Raw genomic sequence first — 19,488 nt, forward strand, 5'->3', positions numbered from 1 at the left:
AATTTTTACCCACATACAGACATGTTTAGCGGCACTAATTCCGCTCAATTTATTTGAGATAAAACATGTATAAATCAATTAATATCAAGATTTATTCAGAACTACGTAAATAAATGAGCAAATTACCAATTAAAATCATTAAAAACGGAAATTTTATGGGGAGAATAACCTTAATTAATATAGTTAAAAAATAATTCTAAAAATAATGATAACTAGTATTAGAAAAACTATCATATAAAGAACTACTTTAGAAACTCTTCTTCTTCTCTCCCCTTCAGAAATTATATTGATCTCGTGCATTAAATGGAAAGTATCAGTGTTGACAGTTGTTTCCTTGATTTTATCTTGAATGTCGTCAATAGTTGCTTGTTTACTAACTATCTCATTAAATAGAATCTTCTGAATATCCATCAACTCGTTTGCAGACTCCTTTAGTTTAATTAGCTCTGTCGCAACAATAGTTGTTTAGCGTTAATAAAAATTATTCACAATAAACCAAAATACCCCATATGGAATAAATGCTACTTACCTTGGTTTTGTTCATATAGAAGTTGCTTCTCTAATTCCTCTAAACCTGGTAAAGGTATATATTGGGAGGTGGGAATGAAAGAAGAAATAGAAGAGAAATGAGAAGAGGTTTTTGACATCCAGTTCTTATCAGGCTGATCTCTTAAACTATCATCAATTTCATATCTTTCTGAAGAGAAAATATTCTGAAAATGAAATAATAAATTTTCCAATAATAGTTTATAATGTGGATTCAAATTGTTTTCCTTTTCTAATAACATAATACAATACTTGAAAAGATGCTGAGTTTCTTTAATTTTGAAATTTCTCTCAACAAATTCACTTTCATTGTTTAATGAACTAATATTTTCCTCGAAGCTTAATTCATTTAAGTAATTTATATTTTCCTTAACCTGGTTAAAACACTTGCCGACTATTTCGTCCATCCCTTCATTAATTATAGAATTTTTGAAATTTTCAAATTCAGTTTTTAATAATGAACAATTACCATTATTCATCGCAAAATTAGATGTTAGAACAGTTCTGATATTAATTACTCAAAAAATTGATTGCATTTTATTTTTGGTTAAATTTAATTATGATCTATATAATTGAGTCTAAATAGTAAAAACCCTCCTATTTTGACTATTAGTTTTCAAAAAACGTAGAATATTATCCGGATAAATTTTAAAATCTAAACTTGAATAGCTTATATAACTTAATCAGATTTCAAATTTTCTGACCCTTTCTTCTGTAATCTATGTATTTTGTGAGGTACAAATTGTTTTTACGAGCTTAGATTATAATATGTTGGCGCCAACATAATAAATATATTTAAAATTTTGAAAAATAAAACCTTAGCTAATATTGAAAAATTAATTCCAATTACAGATGTTATAAGCTATTGTGTTATTTTAGAATAAGTTTTCTTTATTTTCTCAGCCATTTTTCACAAATAATAATGGATTTGCATGCAATTTACACCTATTGCGGGAAATTTTAAGCAAAATTGTAGATTAAAGCAATTTACTGGTAGAAAAAAAAAATAAAATCAAGTCAATCTTCGCATTTAAAAATCCAAAAACTAGAAACTGGGACAAAATAACTTACATCAATGCGCATTCTTGTAAATAAATCTGAAACTTGAATTTTGCCGGCATTAGTATTTTAGAAATAATGCAAAATTGGGAAATAATAGACGACTACGATATTGAAAAGGAAAATGAACACAAAAAAAATAGCAATATCTTATCAGATTTGCTCAATGATTATGAACTCGAAAACGATTTTATGAAAAAAAATATTGATCAGCAGCTTGAGGAAATTAATCAACTTATTAAAGAAGTTAATCAAGAAAAGGTAGATATTTTAAATTCTTTTCCATCTTGTTCATTGGCAATAATTAAAAGTTTGATCAGAAACGATGATTTAGATGATGAAAATATGGATATCGACCAAATGTCGCTCTCAAGCAGTGAGTTACATTCCAGCAACGACTCTCCTTTGTTCGAAGCCCAAACAAATATGGACCTACATCAAAGTCTCACTGACTCTCCAGGTAGCATGAACATATCAGATTTTCTCTAGCTATGAAAAAATAAAAGTTACACTAAAAAACACAAAATTAACAAAATTCCACAATTTAAGGCAAACAAGCATACTAAAACTTGTTTTTAATAGAAACAAACTCAAAAGATGAGGCAAAATTTTTCACCGCTTGCTTAATGTTTTCTATAGCTGGAGAAGCCCTGATATTGGAAGTAAACTCCGAAAGGGTCTCTCCATCTTTTTGAATGTCCCGAGCAACAGTTAAAACTTCTGTGATTATTTTAGAAATGAATTTGAAATCATCCAACCCCATTCCTCTGCTCGTAAGGGCGGCAGTCCCAAGTCTAATGCCACTACAATTCATTGTTCTACCATCACAAGGTAACGAACTTCTACTGATCGAAATTTCGCATGCTTCTAGCGCTTTCTCAGCCTTAGCCCCAGAAATATTCAACGATCTAACATCTATTAAGACTTTATGAGAATCAGATCCATTCGTGAGAATACTAACTCCCGACTCTTCAAGTGATTTGCAGAGGAGCTGAGAGTTTTCCAACACTTTACCAGCATATTTAACCCAAGCATCTGAAATTACTTGTTTTAACTGGAAACAAAGAGCTGCAACTTGGTTATAATGGATGCTGGACTGGATTTCGCGAGAAACAGACTCATCAATCTTAATTCTGAGCTTAGACTCAATGTTCTTTTTATAAAATATAATTGCTGATCTTGGCCCTCTTAAAGTTTTGTGAGATGTTGTTGTAATGAAATCTGCATAATCCTTAGGCGATGGATATTTCCCTGCAACTACCAGACCGGAGTAGTGAGCGATATCTACCATCAGAAAAGCCTTAACTTTATCACAAATGCTCCTAAATCTCTTAAAGTCTATTTTTCTAGGATATCCGCTTGCTCCTGCTATTATCATCTTTGGTCTATACAATATTGCGTTCTCTTCAAGTTTATCGTAATCTATCACTCCTTCTAAATCAGTTACATAGGGGAGCGACTCAAAGTAATGAGATGAGCAGTTAACTCTCTTCAAATTTGTGTAGTGTCCATGTGTAAGGTGGCCTCCATGTTGCAGTGACAATCCCATTATTCTATCATTGGGCTTCAATACTGCATTCAACACTGCAAAATTTGCAGGAGAACCACTATGTGGTTTTACATTCACATCCCACAGTTCAGGATCCAGCCCGTATGCTTTTAAGGCTCTTTTATTTGTAAGTTCTACTAATTCTTGTGTAACTTTTGAGTTTAACTCTGTTTTATTATCATTATTAAACATTGAAAATGTGCTTGACAAACCTTCCAAAACTCCCTCTGAAACGAAATTCTCAGATGCTATCAATTCTAGTCCACTGATTTGTCTATTATACTCCTCATTAATTAGCTCGTACATAATAGGGTCTAATTCTTTTAGTGATTTTTCTTGTAAAAATACCATTTTTCGAATTACGTTATCCTTTAGTATTTCTTTGATTCAAGCGACAGTTGTTAGATAAACTCTTATTGTTTTTAAAAACTTTTAAATATAGCTATTTTGGAAAGGCTATTTTATTAATTTTAGTTTGGTTTTTATTCCAAATATTTACAATAAACTATTCAAATTCTTTGTTTTGTGAAAATACGCATGCGCCATGTGTGGGTAATATACGAGTAAAATTATTTGAATAAATTCCCGTATTTAGAAATTTTTTTTTTGTTCTTTAAAATAAAAAAAATATTTTCTTCATAATCTCGAGATTACCAGGTATGCATCACTCTTCTATTTAATTAGGAGAGCTATGACGGTGTTAATTATATTTAAAAACGAAAGTTTAATACAAAAAATTAATTATATAAAAGCAGACCAAATACTAGAAAAGTTAACTATTTTACTTAAAATCAATAGAAGTCAATAAAATCTTGGATAATTATAGAATTTGAAACTATTCTAGAAAAAATGTGGCAAGAATTTTGAACCGGGAGCAAACCGCTGAAAAACTTATCCAATTTAGAAACCAAATTTAATTGGTTGCTACATAGACCGGAAATCGCATTTTTAGAGACTTTACAAGCATTAAAACTTTCCAGTAATAATGAAAGAGTCAAAAGACTTTCCCAAGTAAAATTGCTATCTATTAAAATCTCTTCAGAAATCACCCGTTCAAGAATAGATTGTTCATTAATGTTCTCAATTGCAAGACTGATCAAACCAGAAGTAGGGAACTGAAAACTACAATGCTCAGTTTGAGAGTTGCACGACTCAACGTAAGATTTAAAATTTCCAATCAGACCAAAAATACTGTTCCATTCGAGCAAAGAATAAACAAGGCATCCAAAAGCAAACAAACTCTCATTTCTTTCTGTGTTTGGATTTCGTTCGGTAAACAATGCAAATTCTAGAATTTTTAGTGCAGATTTTAATGGGATAATATTACTTGAAACAAAGGCTGTAAGTAAATTGGAGCCATTATTAAGAAACGGCAATCCAAGTAAAATTCCCAAAAACTCGTCGTACTCTTTAAATCTAAAAATTTTCTTGTACAAGTCTGACTTATTTTTCTTAATCATTTTTTTTAAAAAAGAAAGAACCTCTATAGATTGGTGAATAGACCATGAATATAATACATTTGAAAAGTTTGGCGAGTTGTTTTTTGTGAAATCAATCAGCTGTCTTTCCATTCCATTCTTTATATAGACATCAATAATATTGAAAAATAAATTGACGTCACTTTTGTCTAAACTCTGAAACTCCTGGAAAGTTTTGATAGAATTCAATGCAATCCAAAGAGAAGTAGGTTTTGAGAATTTTGACTCAGGTAGTAATAAAGTGAGCTTCTTTAATACATGAAGGTGCATTTGGGGGGTCTTCAAGATTGAATGTAAGTTATTATTGAGGTAATTAAATATTCCCTCGTACCAACAAGTGTATATTACTCTAACAATGTTTTGGTCCCCGTTTGAGTTGCAAGTAAATGTATGAATTGCGAAAGACATACAGCTATACCAATCATCTGGAAAATTTGTAATATTTTTGTTTGGCTGAATTCCAAGTACAGGAGAAAAAAACAAGGGGAGCCCAAAAAATACGAATTGGTCCATATTTCTCAAAGGGAAATTGTCTGAAACAGGCTCCTCCTGTTTGTAATTAAATCCAGTTTTAGAATAACTGTCTCCATGGCGAATTAATGTATTTTCATTCAGAAATGTCGAGTCCACAACATTTTTGATTATCTGCTCCTCCTTCTCAATGTCTCTTACCTTCAATGACTCTGAAAATACTCTGCTATGTATTTTTAGAATCTCATTAGTTCTTTGGTTTGAAGAGCTGAACTCAGATTCATTAATATATATCAATGGGGCATCTCCATAGAGCAAAGATGCTAGATCTCTATAATTTGCTCTATTAGCAGGCTTTTTTGCACAAATATCGCTAGTTAAACAACTACTGTAGTTCAAAGAAGACTTTTGAAATCCGTTTAAAAAATGATTAAAAATGTTTACATAAATTTGATCGTCTGATTTCCAAATTACCCCAAACTGGCCGTTTTCAAATACTTTGCATGAGAGAATGTTACAGCACTTCCCAACGCTCCCTATTGTTGACAATTTATCGAAATTATATTCATAAAAGCTGGAATCAATCCTAACTCTTAGCAAAGATAATTTTTTCAAACCAATATGTTTTTCATCATCATGAATTATATATATTAGCTCGAACTTATCTACGTCGACAAATGTCTCATGAGACATTAAATAATTTATTGAAAACTTAGGGGGGGTTTCGCTTTTTTTTCCGTCAAGATCTAACATATATACCTGCTCTAACTGAAAATCGGAGCTTTGCTCTCTCTCTCCTGATGGAAATTCTAACTTGAAAATCTCGTTTGAACATGAAAAGTAGAATCTCCCTAGTGATGTAATACAACATGCCCCTAAATTAGCATTAAAATCAGGTGCTATTCGTTTGTAATATCTTAGTACACAGTCTGTAAAATCATCATTCATATGGTTTTCAGTGGAATTGTGAAATTCACTTATCCGGTATATATCCTCAAATGAGTTGTAGAGAAAATTTGAAAACAAGAATACTTCTGAATCAGTCATTACTGCAACAATTAGTATGCTCTTGTTTATTTTAATGGCACATGTGCTTTTAATACATTTTCCCACAAGAATCATACAACTAAACAGTAAACTTCTTCTATTATTGAGACAATAGATCTCAACCCCTCCTTTTTTATCCTCTATAAAAATTAGATCTCCAAAATTTATTTCTCTGTTACAATTTTCATTTTCCTGAGGAGTTTTATGATGTACAAGACTTACGTTTCTAACAAACTTAACGCCATTTCTGAATGTTTTAATATATGAAAAACCACTAATTGAATTGTATATTTCTAAATAGTGTTCTTTTAAGAACTCTGGGTATTCTTTTAATGTGATAACATATAACCCTGATTGAGAATATCTTGAGTATGGTCTTCCTAATAGATTGTTTGAAAACGAACCAGTACCAATGGATGTACCACTAAATTTAATCTCTTCAAGCCTCAACATATTTTATTTCTCCAAAAAAAGCATTAAAACAACAGATAAGAATAATGAATACTCGTTTAATTCATCTAGAGCAAAAATATATTTCAAAAGTTATTTTCGTGTATGCCGGTAAAAATGAGCATAAGTGCTACATGAAATATGGGGGAACTTATAAAGTGACCGAATTAAATTGAGGAAAATAAATATCAAAAAAAAAATTGAAATGTTGAAAAAAGTTTAACCGAAAGTTTTATGTTGTTCGCTTAATGGAATCTATCAAACACAGATTAGCAGACCAATTTAGAAGTGTAATAGGAAATTTTATTCCAATTAACAATTCCAACTCAAAATTTGAATCTGATGGATTTTTAACTCCCAAGGAGTTCGTTGACTCTGGAGATTATTTAGTTCTTCAATTCCCAAACTGGTTTTGGAGAAGTGCTTCTAAAGAGTATTTAGTGGGGTGGCTTCCTATAAACAAACAGTATCTGCATATAGATAACATACCATGTAGAAGAAGACTCAAATCATCTGGACTTTGTATTTCAAAAGACAGTTCGGGTGGAATAACAGATGATCGGGAAGACGAATGGATTTTTCCAACAAAAAAAAATGAAAAAAAAACTGATAGCTTTAGTATTAATGAAGATTCCAGATATTACGATATTAGTGTAACATATGATAAATTCTTTCAAACCCCAAGAATATGGCTTTTCGGATACGATAAGGATGGATCCCCCTTGAGTACTGAAGAAATGGTTGAAGACATTATCAATGAATACGCAACTAAAACGATTACATTAGATCCTCATCCATTCACGGGAATATTATGTATCTCTATTCATCCTTGTAACCACTCTAATTTGCTAAAAAAGATGGCTAAGAACCATCCTCCACACCTTTCTATAGTTATATTGCTGAAATTTATTACTAGTGTTATCCCATCCATTGAATTAGATAATACAATAGACATCGATATCAAGTTTGATATATAGTTTAACCCTTAAAATTCACTATTTTAGTCCAATAAACTTTGTATATTTTCTTGTCCCTCTGTTTTAATTGAGGAGCCATTCTGAATTTGATCGAGAACTTCTTTATCTCTCTTTAAGAACCTCTTGATCACCAAAAAGTTGCATCCTGCAATTGGGCAAATTTTTTTCTTGCTATTACCCAAATACTTAAGAAGAGCGTCCTTCTCATAAATATGATTTTTGCACATATTCTCAATCTTTTCCGATGTTTCATATCTATGGGATACAGGATCTCTGAAAACTTCCCTAGTCAAACAACATACTTTAGGAAGAACTTTTCTCGAGATTATGGAAACCTGATCTTTGCTTTTTTGTTGACCAACATCTGTAAGTTCTAACCGTGCAATCAACATCTCCCTAAAATACTCAAAATCCGTGTTTAGGGCCTTAAATTTCTCATATGGTCGGTCGTTCCCTCCGTACAAAACACTTTTACTCCATAATTTCATTTCTTCAAAACTTACAAACAACTCATATAATTTTTGTCTTCCATCTACATTTAAGTTCTCACTCAACTTGTATTTTTCCAACAATGTATCACATTTTATCGAAAGCTCATTCAAGCTATTCAAATAATTTCTAAGTATATTATCCATTATGTTTTAAAATTTTCATTTTTTGAACATTCAAATTCTTAATTCGTTTGTTCCCAGACAAAAACATTTTTTGTGAAAAATCTCCAAAATTACCGGTATTAAAACGCTTTATTATGTCTCACATTTAAGTATGCATGATACATGCAATGTTTTTAAATAAATGAGAAACACTACCGAATAACTTTTAAACTTAAATCAATAAATAGCAAAAATGAATATTTTTTTCTATTAATTTTATATTAAGTAAGCCAATATTTATCAAAACTTTTCATGGCTTAAACGAAATATAAACTAAATTGGCTAAGGCCTTCGCAAAACGGTGTCTGCTCGGTGATTGAGAATGAGCTACAAAGGTTGATATTTGTTTGCATATAGCAGCAACTAATGATTCTAGTGAAAGCAGCTTATCAATGATTGCCATCAACTCCTCATTATCCAAGCATTTTGATGTATGCTCTCTTCTCAGGTGTTCTTCCGAATTAAAATCAGAATCTAGGCTAGAACTTTTACATAAAATGACATCTGTCTCAGAAATTTCTTTGTAAGCCATAAACATAAATACCTCAGATGTGTATAAATGTTGAAATAGTTCAGTAGAAATGTATTTAATAAAAGTAGAAGCTAAAATTGCAGCAATTCCCTCTATTACTGCCCTCATATCTCCATTAACCTCTCTGTATTTCTCTAGATTCTTAAAGATGGCAGGATATTTGATATATTCAGAAATTAGTTCCATCTTCTTTATGTTCAATTGCTGTTCCAAAGTTTCAGGCAACCTATTATCTTTTCGAATAAACTTTGAATAAACTGGAGAATTTGAATCTCTAATTGCATTCTCAGAAACATCTTCTGCAATGAATTCATTGGAAGAGTTCATATCAATTCTTTCATCCAAAGAAGTATCTTCTTTGCTTTGTTCACATTCATTGAGCCTATCAAAAGAATCTGAATTTGATAATTTTTGTCTTGCCTTATTTTTCATTGAAATACCTGTGATTTGGTCTGTTTTTTCTTTGAATAATTCTGGATCTGTCGTAAAATCCCCATGATTAATTACTGCCCCAGAACCGTCAAAATCTTCTTTTATTGTCCCTAATGCCCTATTAGTGTTCCACAAAATATTAAATCTAGACAAAGCTGTCCTTGCAAAACTAGGGATTGAAATCATTCCGGAACTTGAAGAGTAACTACTAAATGAAAAACTGTGACTTTGTGAATCAAAGTATGTGGAAGAGTTCAAATCTGCAATTTCTATATCTTTGTTTAGAAAGCTTTTTTGTCCCAGAAATCCAAGCCCATTATTAGAGTCAAAGTTATCATTCACCATTTCACCGAAAATGTTTCTATTAAATAGTAAATGTTGAGTCTCTGCTTCCTTCCTTATTCTATCTAGCTCCTTTGGAATAGTAGAAAAAGCTGTTTCTGTTATCTCCCAAACTTCTCTTGGGAAATAGTAACGGCATTTATTCAAGTACATATGGCAATCATCTATTTTTCTTCCCAACTCCCTAAGAGTTGAATTACTTAACTTTGCTCCGAATGTTGTAATATCTTTTTCGTTCTTATTACTATATTCCGTTCCAGAAATATTTATTTCTTTGCTACTCCCTTTTCTGAAATGCAGATCAGACTTTTGGTATTCAGATTTCAATCTCAAAGAACTATCCTTCAAAATCTCAGAATAAATAATGAAAGGAATAATACAGTTCAAAAATGGCTGATAGCTGTTTGATTCAATTGGATTCACAATTGGCAGCAAGTATTCATTCATCACTTCGCATTCTCCTGAATACTTAATCTGGACAAACTTATTTGAAGGATTGACTTCACTACTAAAATTTGAATTTCTTCCTCCATTGTGGAATACATCCATTATATTATTAACTCCATCTCCGACTATTGTCTTGGAAATCTTTCTATATTTACTTGGCAAAATATAATGATATATCTTGTCTCCATCTGATAACTCATTTTTATATGAAAGAGTAAAATTGTCAACATTGATTACTTGAATATTATCTTCGTTAGATCTTTCATCAGCATGTTGCCTAGTATCAATCTTCCTTAGTGAGTCATTGCTAGAAGGCTTTTCTGCATTCATTCTAGAAATATTTTTCGAGGTCCTGATCCTGTTAATTGATGTGGGGCTCATATTCGTGGATATTGGTGAACCTATAGAATTCCGATACCCCATAAAAGATAATGAGGAAGAATTTTGAACCATCAGATCATCCAAAATCATCTTCCTGTGGATTTCATTGAGAACTTTCAACCACTCGTTTTCATCCAGAATTATTGATAAAATAAGTTGCACTGCTCTCCAAACCGACCTACTAAGCTCCAGAGTTGGTCCCTCCAATCTAACTAAAAGAGGAATTAGAAGCTTCTTTATGCTAGATCTTAATGGCTCAATTTCTTCAAAGTTTGGTCTTCTTTCCTTCCAATTCTGCCTAATTAAAATTAAAATATCCAGTAATAAATACATTTTTTGGTAGGTTATATTCAAATCCATGTCACTATTTGTAATAAAATCGATAAATATGTCTGAAATCCTGTTTTCCCCTACAAGAGCTTTACATAAGTCTTCAGATTCAAATATAGCAGTTTGGAAGCTTTCAACTTGTAATTGGCCACCATGAGTTTCTCCTTGAGACAAGAACAGCAGTTCAACGAACTCTGAGTAAAGAGAATTTTTTTCTAAACAAGCTGAAACCTTTTTATCTTCATTAAAGTTAAGGTAGATAGTGGGGTGTTCTGGAACAAATTGGAGAGAAAGCCCCGTGCTGATCCTTGAAATTAAACAAACCAGGTATCTAAGGCAAACAAGGCACTCCTTCAAATACTCCGTAGCTACCAATCTATTCTTTATTTTAATCGGAACTTCTACTACATCGGATCTATTCAAATTTGCTTTTCTTCCTTTTAACTCTTCTTCAGAATTAATTTCACTAGAGATTTCTCCCTCGCTTAAGTCCGTAAATGAGTTCGAAACAGCAACATCTTCATCAGTATCTTCATGAATAGATTCTTCTGAATTTTCTTCTTTATACTCATTAATAACTTGCTTAATTTTACTTCTAAATTGTACGTTGTATTCATCATCGGTTCCATTTCTAGATTTATATTCTCCAGAAGCATCAAAGTCTCTAGATCCATTTAATTCCCCTCTATCTTCGTTACATTCTTGCTCATTTTTTTCTTCCAATCGAAAACCCTTCGGATTCAAAACCTCCCTGGTATTATTATTTACCCCAGTCCTAATTAATGAGCTTCCTATCACATTTGTGAAACAAACATTCAAAAACTTGAGTAGAAACTCCCCACTTGGGTACTTCCTTGATTCTAAACAATACCAAAAGTACCATTGGAAAAATATAAGTCCGCTCTTTTTTGAATATGGATTATTTGAAGTCTTTATAATACTTAAAATACTATCTAAAAATTCCAAACTGTAAACATTCTCCAGCCCATCCTTTTCAGAAGAAATGTTAGCTTCTGTTCTTAATTCTCCATACACTTTTTCACAAACCTTTGGGTATTTTATGTATTCCTTGTAATATATACCTAATGGAGTTGGGGCCAAAAGTATTAAAGCGCTCATGCTGTATATAGAATTTACTCTTCTTAAGAAAGGTCTAACAAAGGATATTATAGAAGTCGTGAAGTTTGGGTTGTTAATAAATAAATAACACAGAAGCTTCATAACAGCATAGTCAAACTCATTTGGTTTTATTAACGATAACTTAAGTTGATTTGCATCAAAGAACGTCAGAATAGTATCTGAATCATGCAACGCAAGGAACAATGATCTCAGAGCATTGCTACTTTCTAAAGCTCCCATATTGATGTATCCCAATGTTGAACAGCATCTCAAAAGAATAGTTGAAATAAGTTCCGGGAAGTGTTTTTTTGCTAAAATTTTGATTGCTGAGTCGTTTGTCTGAAGAAGGATATCCAAAGCCAGAGTGCTCGAACGGATATTAATATGTTCGCTTGGTAATATTGAAAATGTTGAAAAAGGAAACATCAAGGACTTATTTACTAAAGAGAAAGAACCTGCTGAAGGACCAGCTACATTGGCAGTAATCCCCATAGAGAGTGTACCTCCAACTACTATTCCAGTTCCAATAAGATTTGCCACAGAGTTATGCGTGGGAGAAATTGCGGTGTTTATAGTAGCCTGATTACTAGAAGCCATACTTGAAAAGTTAATATTCGAAGATGAACAAATCTTACTGCATAATCTTTCATTCATTTCAACTATATCTAAATAATTCTGTTCGGTATTATTGAGTACGTCAGTAAGATATCGGAAAGACTCCAACAAAAGTGATTTATCCTTTCCAATATAGGAAATAGCTTTAGAGTAAATAGGATCCACCACAAAAATTATATTTATCATATTTTTTAGTCCTATTCCCAGTTTTGAGTTTACCGAACCTTGAGCATTATTTTTCGTAATCTTTCCATTATCTGATGGGATATCCACTGCTGTCCATTCGCTATTTTGCCCTCCACAGTTATTTACTACAATATTCTCAATAAAATCTCCGCTAAAAGAGTCACCCGTAACAATATGATTAATATACTTTTGAGGTTGGATACATTTCCTAAATATCTCTGATATCGCTGCCTGGAACCTGAAAGAAACAACATTTCTGATTAACAGATAGACAAAATGTTGAAGTTCCAAATCTTTAATTGCAGATATTTCTTCAAATAAAGATGAGACAATCTTACAAGCAAAAGATTCATTTTCCAAAATATTTTTATTTATAGAAAAAAGAACTCTAACAGTTTCAACACCGGAATGAGCAGTAATTTTGTCTGTATCGTGGAAAGATGGAAGTATATGTTGACACAATGGTCTTAAACAATAGGCTGGAATGCAGTTAGCTAAATTACATAACAAGTTTAGATAGGTGGGAGGAAGAATCAAAGATTGGATATCTGACAAAATCTTTTCTTGTTCTTTTGGAATAACACCAATAATTTCATTTTGGTCGCTTCTACATTCAACCTCGAAGTTACCAGAAAGAGAAATCCAAGGCACTCTGTTACCGGAGTATTTTAAACTGTCATCCGTTCCAAAATCGATAGCCATGATTTGTGACAAATCAATCTTCTGTGTCCAAATACATCTTTTCATGCACTCTTTAATACATTCAAACGCTATTAGACGGACAAATAGACAGGAATCGCAAGTTCTCCCTAAAACTAAGGCTATACAATGCATCCAGGAAACCCATGTTCCCTTTGGTGGAACTCCTTCATAATTCTTGCTGTTCATTAGATTAGAATCATTGTTCTCAGGCCTTTGAATAATTTGAGATTGTTGGAAGATTTCCACAAGAGGAGCTTCGCACAGCAAGCAGTACACGACTTGGATGCAAATGCACCTTAATACGGAAGAAGTTGATGTAGCTGCAAGCCCAAGTAAACCCTCGAGAAGATGAGTTAGCCCTGCCCAAGAAGGCATATGAGACTTATATATACTCAGATACAGTCTGTCAAGAGAATCAAGTATTTTGAACACCGAAACCTCAGAGTTACTGGTTGGCAAAGAAGAATCTTCAATAATACTCATCATTTCTTCTAACCTATACCCACCATCAATAATATTCAATGAGGGAGATGGTAGATTAAATTTCTCAATGTTCCTGGTATAAAAGATTGAAAAATCTTCTTCTGTTAAACGCCTGAACTGAATCCTAGAGGATACAGTTACCAAAATAGTTAAACAAGAGCTGACAACCAAAGGAATATGTTGTGGCAAAAGCGGAGAAGGAAATGATATCAGCGAGATTGAAGCATCTAATGCATCAAGTAAAAGTTTATTAAAAACAACGGAATTGGGTGAATTGTTGGTATTTCCAGTACCTGGCTTATTGTTATTATTTGTTGAGCTACCAGAACTAGAGATCAAACCCCCAGCAGTACCTATAGTTGTACTATTTCCTGTTGTATTTACGCTGGATGTGTTGCTGTTTGAAGTATTTGCTGAACTTGTTGTATTAGCAGAACCTATGTTAACGTTTCCAGTATTTGAATTGCAACTCTGTGTACTGAGGTTAATATTACTCGGGTTTTTCGTCTGATTTAATGTTCCAACGCTGCTGGAAAAAGTATTTGATGTTCCAGAAGTCGTTTGAGCCAACGATGTGTTCGAGGTAATCTTTGAATCTACTGGAGTAAATCCATTCATTTCAGTGGAGCTCCCACCAGAAAAAGAACTAGATTGTACAAATGTATCAGAAACTACCTTATTTCCTTCGAAATGCCCTTTTAACATAGTTCTTTTAACCCCACTGGGCGAGATCTCGATGGAAGAAGTATCCCCAAAATAACCATTCATACCATTAAGCCCTGAACCATTCTTGTTCTTCGCATAGCTGAGATTTGATATTACGCCCCTTAAGGCAGGGTTTGCAGAAATCACACTACCTAAATTGGGTGATATATCTAAAGTTGTGCAAAACGCCTCCAAAAAATTACCATTTACGGAGTCAGAAATCATATAGGGGTTTTCGCTTAGAACGGATAAGACAGATAGAGTCAAATTGAAAGGACCAAACTTGGCATCTTCACTCTCTGAATATGAATTAGAACAGCGTCCTACTTTCGCTGAGGATGAAATATCCTTAGCAGTAGTATCGTAATCATTTATAGTTGTGCTGATGGTTCCCAAATCTTCGTGGGAGTATTCAAGGCTTTCAAAGCTACCTATGGATATATCTCTATACCTTACCATGCTTCTAATATACGAGCCGGAAGGATCTGTGTGGATTCTTTGAGAAGAAATTGAACTAGATGTACTATATGGCATTCCAGATGCAGCTTTTAGCAATAACATAGAGTTCAAGGGGGCAGGAGGGAGTTCAATACTTGCTGAAAATACAATAATAGTTAATAAGTACGGGAATATACGATCTCTGAAAGAACTAAATAGTTCCAAGGAAATGTCTCCACGATCAAACCCATAAACATCCTTTTTAAGTTTGACATTTCCCTCTCCTGAATGAAATCTACTGAGAACTGAATTGATTCTGGATGATAAAGTAAGCTCTGGATTACTCTCAGAAGAGGATAATGCCTGAAAAGCTATCTGTATTGCCTTCAACGTCGAGCACTGTAGCTGTAACTCTTTTTCTTCTTTTATAGCAGTTTCTAGTACTTGAAGAATTTTCCTGACCGTTTCTGTGGCAGAATTAAATAAAGATACAGGTACCTCTCCAATTGAATGACCAAAAGAAACAATTAGTGTAGATCTGAGTTGTTCCGCTTGTACAACTGCCAACGATTTTCCGAAAAAACTAAAAGCTCCAGAACGCTTATTCGCTGCATCCGATTTTATTAGATCCAAAAGGTATTCAGATATATGAATGAAATGGTTTTTGTGGCTACTTGCATACCCAATGCTCCTACCACAACTTCTTTGCAGTACAGTTGAGTTGATGCCAATGGCATGGAAGAAATGCTGAAGATCAGAAAATCGTTTAGATAGATCTTTAACTATTTGAATTTCATTTTGACTTAACAAATCCTTATTTAATTCACCTCCATTTCTACCCTGTAAACCGGCTAAACTAGCCCCAGAAACGGATGCAGCATTAGATCCATTAGAGTCAATTGAATTAATATCGGGAGTTATTAATCCATCTAAAATATTCGAAATAAAAATTCCCCTCAAAAAATTTAGGTTCTTTCTTTCTTGTTGATCAGAATCATAAAACTCTTGTGAGCTAATTTCTCTTAATAAAAGGCCCAATATAGAATACATTCCTGCTCTATGAAGTTCCGTTGGCGTTTCTGAGCTTTTTTGCACCTTGTCAGACCTAATATCCTTGCAAGCTGAGAACAAAGCCAAAAGTAGGTTGGTTAAAGCATCACTAACAATATCAGAGCTCTTAATTCCGTTAACGGGTTCCTTCTCAAATTCTCCACTAGACGAATCAGTCTTCTTTACTACCAAGTCTTGCCTTTCAATCTGATTTAATGGACTGGATGAAACTACTCCACCTGATATCCCCGAAAGAATATAGGAAATGCACTCATCAACAAGTGGGAACCAACAATCAATATCAATTTTTGATGAGAGGTTAGATACCACATTATTATCTAGTAATGAATTCGAGGATTTGGAAACTGAAGTAAAATTTTGAGACTCTTTAATTTTGACAGGAGATATTATTGTATCAGCTATTTCTATAAGTGATTGAAGCCTTTGAGAGGGAATACAGGCCCAAATACAACTTGGAGTCGAAACTACCATCGGGGATATCCATTGAAGACATTGAAGGGACCAATATGCAAGTACGCCATTATAAATATGAGGATCATGTGCGTACATACAAAGCCAAATAAATATTTTGAATGGATCGCTCAGAGTTAAATACTTTGTACTTTGAAACTGAAATGCATTAAAAAATACCTCTGGTGTGGTCTTTTGATACAGATTCTGACAAGATTTCGATAAAGATTCGCACACTGTAGGCATAGCAGAGCCAAGCTTCAGGTGATTGACAGCGTCAATTAACAATGGCCAAAGTAAATCTGGAACTAATGTTGTCAACTCTTCAGACAAAATAAACTGGGCGTTACATCTAAGATCCCAAAGACTTGGTGGGTAGATTACTGGAATTTTAGTACTTTCTGAACCCTGAATTGCTTTTAAGTAGTCTGCCTTCTGTCTTTGTAAATGTCTCAAGTGCTCATTCTTTGCTTTTTGTTCGGGAACTGCAAGTAATCTTAGAAAGTATGTTAACATCTCTGCTGAAGAAGGGGATGGAGAAACCCAGATATCTTTGTTGCCATTATTATTAGAAAATTGAATGCTTTCCCGTGTTGATTCATTTATTGCATTTTCAGTCTTTGAATCTGTTCCATTTTCTAATTCAGCATTAAAAGAATGCTCAGAAGTGGCACCAATATGCAAAAACCCGTGTTGAGACAACTCACAAATTATCCTACATAATATAAATGCTATTGAATAGTCTAGCCCCTGCTCAAGAGTGGTTCTTGCAAGACGAAACATAAGGCACCCAAGAGGTGAATCGGAGTTCTCCGTAACTGTAATTTCGACATTTCCCAATTTATGAACTTTTTCAAAGGGAATATCTTCAATAATATTACTTAGTATAAACATGGTTGAAAGACGATTTGCAGACTTAATGTCAATATTTTCAAATAAAAATTTGATTACTGCTTCCCTAGTATTGTCTTGTTTAATTAAGGACTTCCAACACAAAATAAGTTCATGGTGAGTAGTAATAATCTCTTTTACTGCTTCAATATCCCAACAAAAGTACTTAAGTCCATTTTTCAATTCAAAAAGCTCCTTTTCAATTGCCATTGCATCATTTGATGTATCAGTATAGGCAGTGTGACCTGGTAAAAGAGCAGGAGCATAAAGTCTATGAAAAATTGCACAATATTGAGTAAGTACACTTAATAGCGAACTGGTTGTATCTTGACTTTGGAACACATTGCTAAAAATAGAGTGGCATCTATCCAGAAAAAGCTTAAATCCAGAAAGTATAGAATAATGTAAAGATATCGCAATAGTCTCAGATTTGCTGTTTAAAAGTGGTGTGAGGGCTGATGTTGCAACCGCATGATACTGTCTCCATCTAACAGTATATATGTTACTTTGTAAAAGATCTTTGCATTTGTTATCTTCTCTCAAAGGTTCCGAAAATACACTAACAAAAGATGGAAAATACTTGTTTTTTTTACTCAATAATGAATTCAGAATTTGAAGATATACGGAAAGAAGCTTCGGTGCATGCTGCTTTAACTGTTCGTCATCAATTACTTGAGCAAGGTGGCCAAGAGTCTCCAGAGTTGGAAATGAAAGAAAAAAAACTTCTTTATCCTTCTGAATTGCTGGAACCCAGTCATTTAGAAGTGCGTCAAATGCAGTTCCAATAAGCCCTGCAAATGCAGTTCTCTCTATGCTACTGTTTCTAAGTGCATCAGCCACATCCGCTAAACAACGAACAAGCTCTACCTTAGAAATAAAATTTGCTGATGTGCTTTTTGATCCTGAATCACCACTAGCAGCTTTGTGTAAAAGAGAAAGTAACTCTACTATTATATCATGGCCCTTTCTGCAAACTAATTCGGGGAAAATCTTAGAAATTGCGGAAATTGCAACAAGAACCGAAGATATCCCACCGCTTGAATAGTTTGTACGTGACTCTTCCGCAACAAAAAGAAGAATTTCAACAAGTTTATCTGGGATCAGAAATACTAAGCTAACAAGTACCTGTAGAAGTGCAACTCTTCTTGGGTCGTTACTTTTCAAAAATATATATTCGTTCAATACAAATTTGGTGAGGCCTTCAAAGAACTCTATATCCTCCGTTGATATATCGTTGTTAATACTAAAATTTGTGGCATTAATTATCCCAATTCCTTCCATATCACCTTCTCCATTACTTAAAACGGCATCTCCAGATATTGCGTAGCTAGAAATTATCAAAGAAAGAAGTCTAAGTAAGCTTAGCTGGTGATTTACAGAAGTGTGGCTAACTTGTAAAAAAGACGTAATTGCATTTGATACTAACCCCACACAATTTGATGAAGTTGTTGTGCTTTTTGCAAAGTCTACAACAGTTGAATAGACAGAAGCCTCTGTCACTAAATCGCAATTATCCAAAGAGTCCAACAAACAAAACAAAATCTCCGCTGAATCCATCCCTAACAATCAAATTTGCTCTGACTCTCCACTCCTCAAAACACTGCAAATCTAATCCAGAATTTTGTATTCAGCTATTAATATATATTTTGAATATTCATTAATATGTGTGTTTCCGAATGCTCTACTCGAAACTATAATTCTTTAATTTCTTTTCCATTCTTTTCCTTTTCCCCCCTTCAAACAATTTGTTGACATTTAGGCGCCTGAATCTTCAAAATTTCCTTGAATACATGTAAGTAAATATTCAACTAAAAAACAGAAAATGGATTAGTATCAAAACATTGTTAAAAAAATAAGAAAAAACTTAAGAGCTTCTATAAGAGATGTCACTTAATTTATATGTTTTAATTAACCCATTACTGAAAGTCATTTTGAGATTTGTTGATTTTAACCAGAAATAGAATATTCAAGAATCCATCTCAAAAGTTAAAATAAATTTAAATATTAAATTTAACGTTTAATAACTATAAATAAATTTATAGTATGCTTGATATTTCAGCTTGATATTTATATACCTCCTGTATTTGAATCTTTAAATCTCTAGATAATAGAAAATAGAATAAATGTCAGACAT

At 33.1% G+C, this 19,488-nt stretch overlaps 7 protein-coding genes across 7 annotated transcripts; 2 read left to right on the forward strand and 5 right to left on the reverse strand.

Annotated features, from left to right (window-relative positions):
- Nucleotides 1–183: 183 nt before the first annotated feature.
- cubi_03484 (uncharacterized protein) lies at nucleotides 184–1,025 on the reverse strand (the record flags this gene model as incomplete). Its single annotated transcript, XM_029020497.1, has 2 exons — nucleotides 184–446; nucleotides 530–1,025. The coding sequence occupies 2 exons, from the start codon at nucleotides 1,023–1,025 to the stop codon at nucleotides 184–186; spliced, it is 759 nt and encodes a 252-aa protein (XP_028874941.1).
- A 658-nt stretch (nucleotides 1,026–1,683) lies between these two features.
- On the forward strand, nucleotides 1,684–2,094 carry cubi_03485 (uncharacterized protein; the record flags this gene model as incomplete). The annotated part of the gene is made up of 1 exon (XM_029020498.1): nucleotides 1,684–2,094. The coding sequence occupies one exon, from the start codon at nucleotides 1,684–1,686 to the stop codon at nucleotides 2,092–2,094; it is 411 nt and encodes a 136-aa protein (XP_028874942.1).
- Nucleotides 2,095–2,167: 73 nt separating this feature from the next.
- On the reverse strand, nucleotides 2,168–3,505 carry cubi_03486 (serine hydroxymethyltransferase; the record flags this gene model as incomplete). The annotated part of the gene is made up of 1 exon (XM_029020499.1): nucleotides 2,168–3,505. The coding sequence occupies one exon, from the start codon at nucleotides 3,503–3,505 to the stop codon at nucleotides 2,168–2,170; it is 1,338 nt and encodes a 445-aa protein (XP_028874943.1).
- A 440-nt stretch (nucleotides 3,506–3,945) lies between these two features.
- Nucleotides 3,946–6,603, reverse strand: cubi_03487 (uncharacterized protein; the record flags this gene model as incomplete). Its single annotated transcript, XM_029020500.1, has 1 exon — nucleotides 3,946–6,603. One exon carries the CDS (start codon nucleotides 6,601–6,603, stop codon nucleotides 3,946–3,948), a length of 2,658 nt encoding a protein of 885 aa, XP_028874944.1.
- A 245-nt stretch (nucleotides 6,604–6,848) lies between these two features.
- Nucleotides 6,849–7,577, forward strand: cubi_03488 (autophagocytosis protein; the record flags this gene model as incomplete). The annotated part of the gene is made up of 1 exon (XM_029020501.1): nucleotides 6,849–7,577. One exon carries the CDS (start codon nucleotides 6,849–6,851, stop codon nucleotides 7,575–7,577), a length of 729 nt encoding a protein of 242 aa, XP_028874945.1.
- Nucleotides 7,578–7,600: 23 nt separating this feature from the next.
- cubi_03489 (uncharacterized protein) lies at nucleotides 7,601–8,212 on the reverse strand (the record flags this gene model as incomplete). The annotated part of the gene is made up of 1 exon (XM_029020502.1): nucleotides 7,601–8,212. One exon carries the CDS (start codon nucleotides 8,210–8,212, stop codon nucleotides 7,601–7,603), a length of 612 nt encoding a protein of 203 aa, XP_028874946.1.
- A 268-nt stretch (nucleotides 8,213–8,480) lies between these two features.
- On the reverse strand, nucleotides 8,481–18,911 carry cubi_03490 (uncharacterized protein; the record flags this gene model as incomplete). Its single annotated transcript, XM_029020503.1, has 1 exon — nucleotides 8,481–18,911. One exon carries the CDS (start codon nucleotides 18,909–18,911, stop codon nucleotides 8,481–8,483), a length of 10,431 nt encoding a protein of 3,476 aa, XP_028874947.1.
- Nucleotides 18,912–19,488: the final 577 nt, after the last annotated feature.

Source organism: Cryptosporidium ubiquitum (genome assembly GCF_001865345.1).
Source record: "Cryptosporidium ubiquitum isolate 39726 chromosome Unknown contig_3, whole genome shotgun sequence".
Classification (NCBI taxonomy): Eukaryota; Apicomplexa; class Conoidasida; order Eucoccidiorida; family Cryptosporidiidae; genus Cryptosporidium; species Cryptosporidium ubiquitum.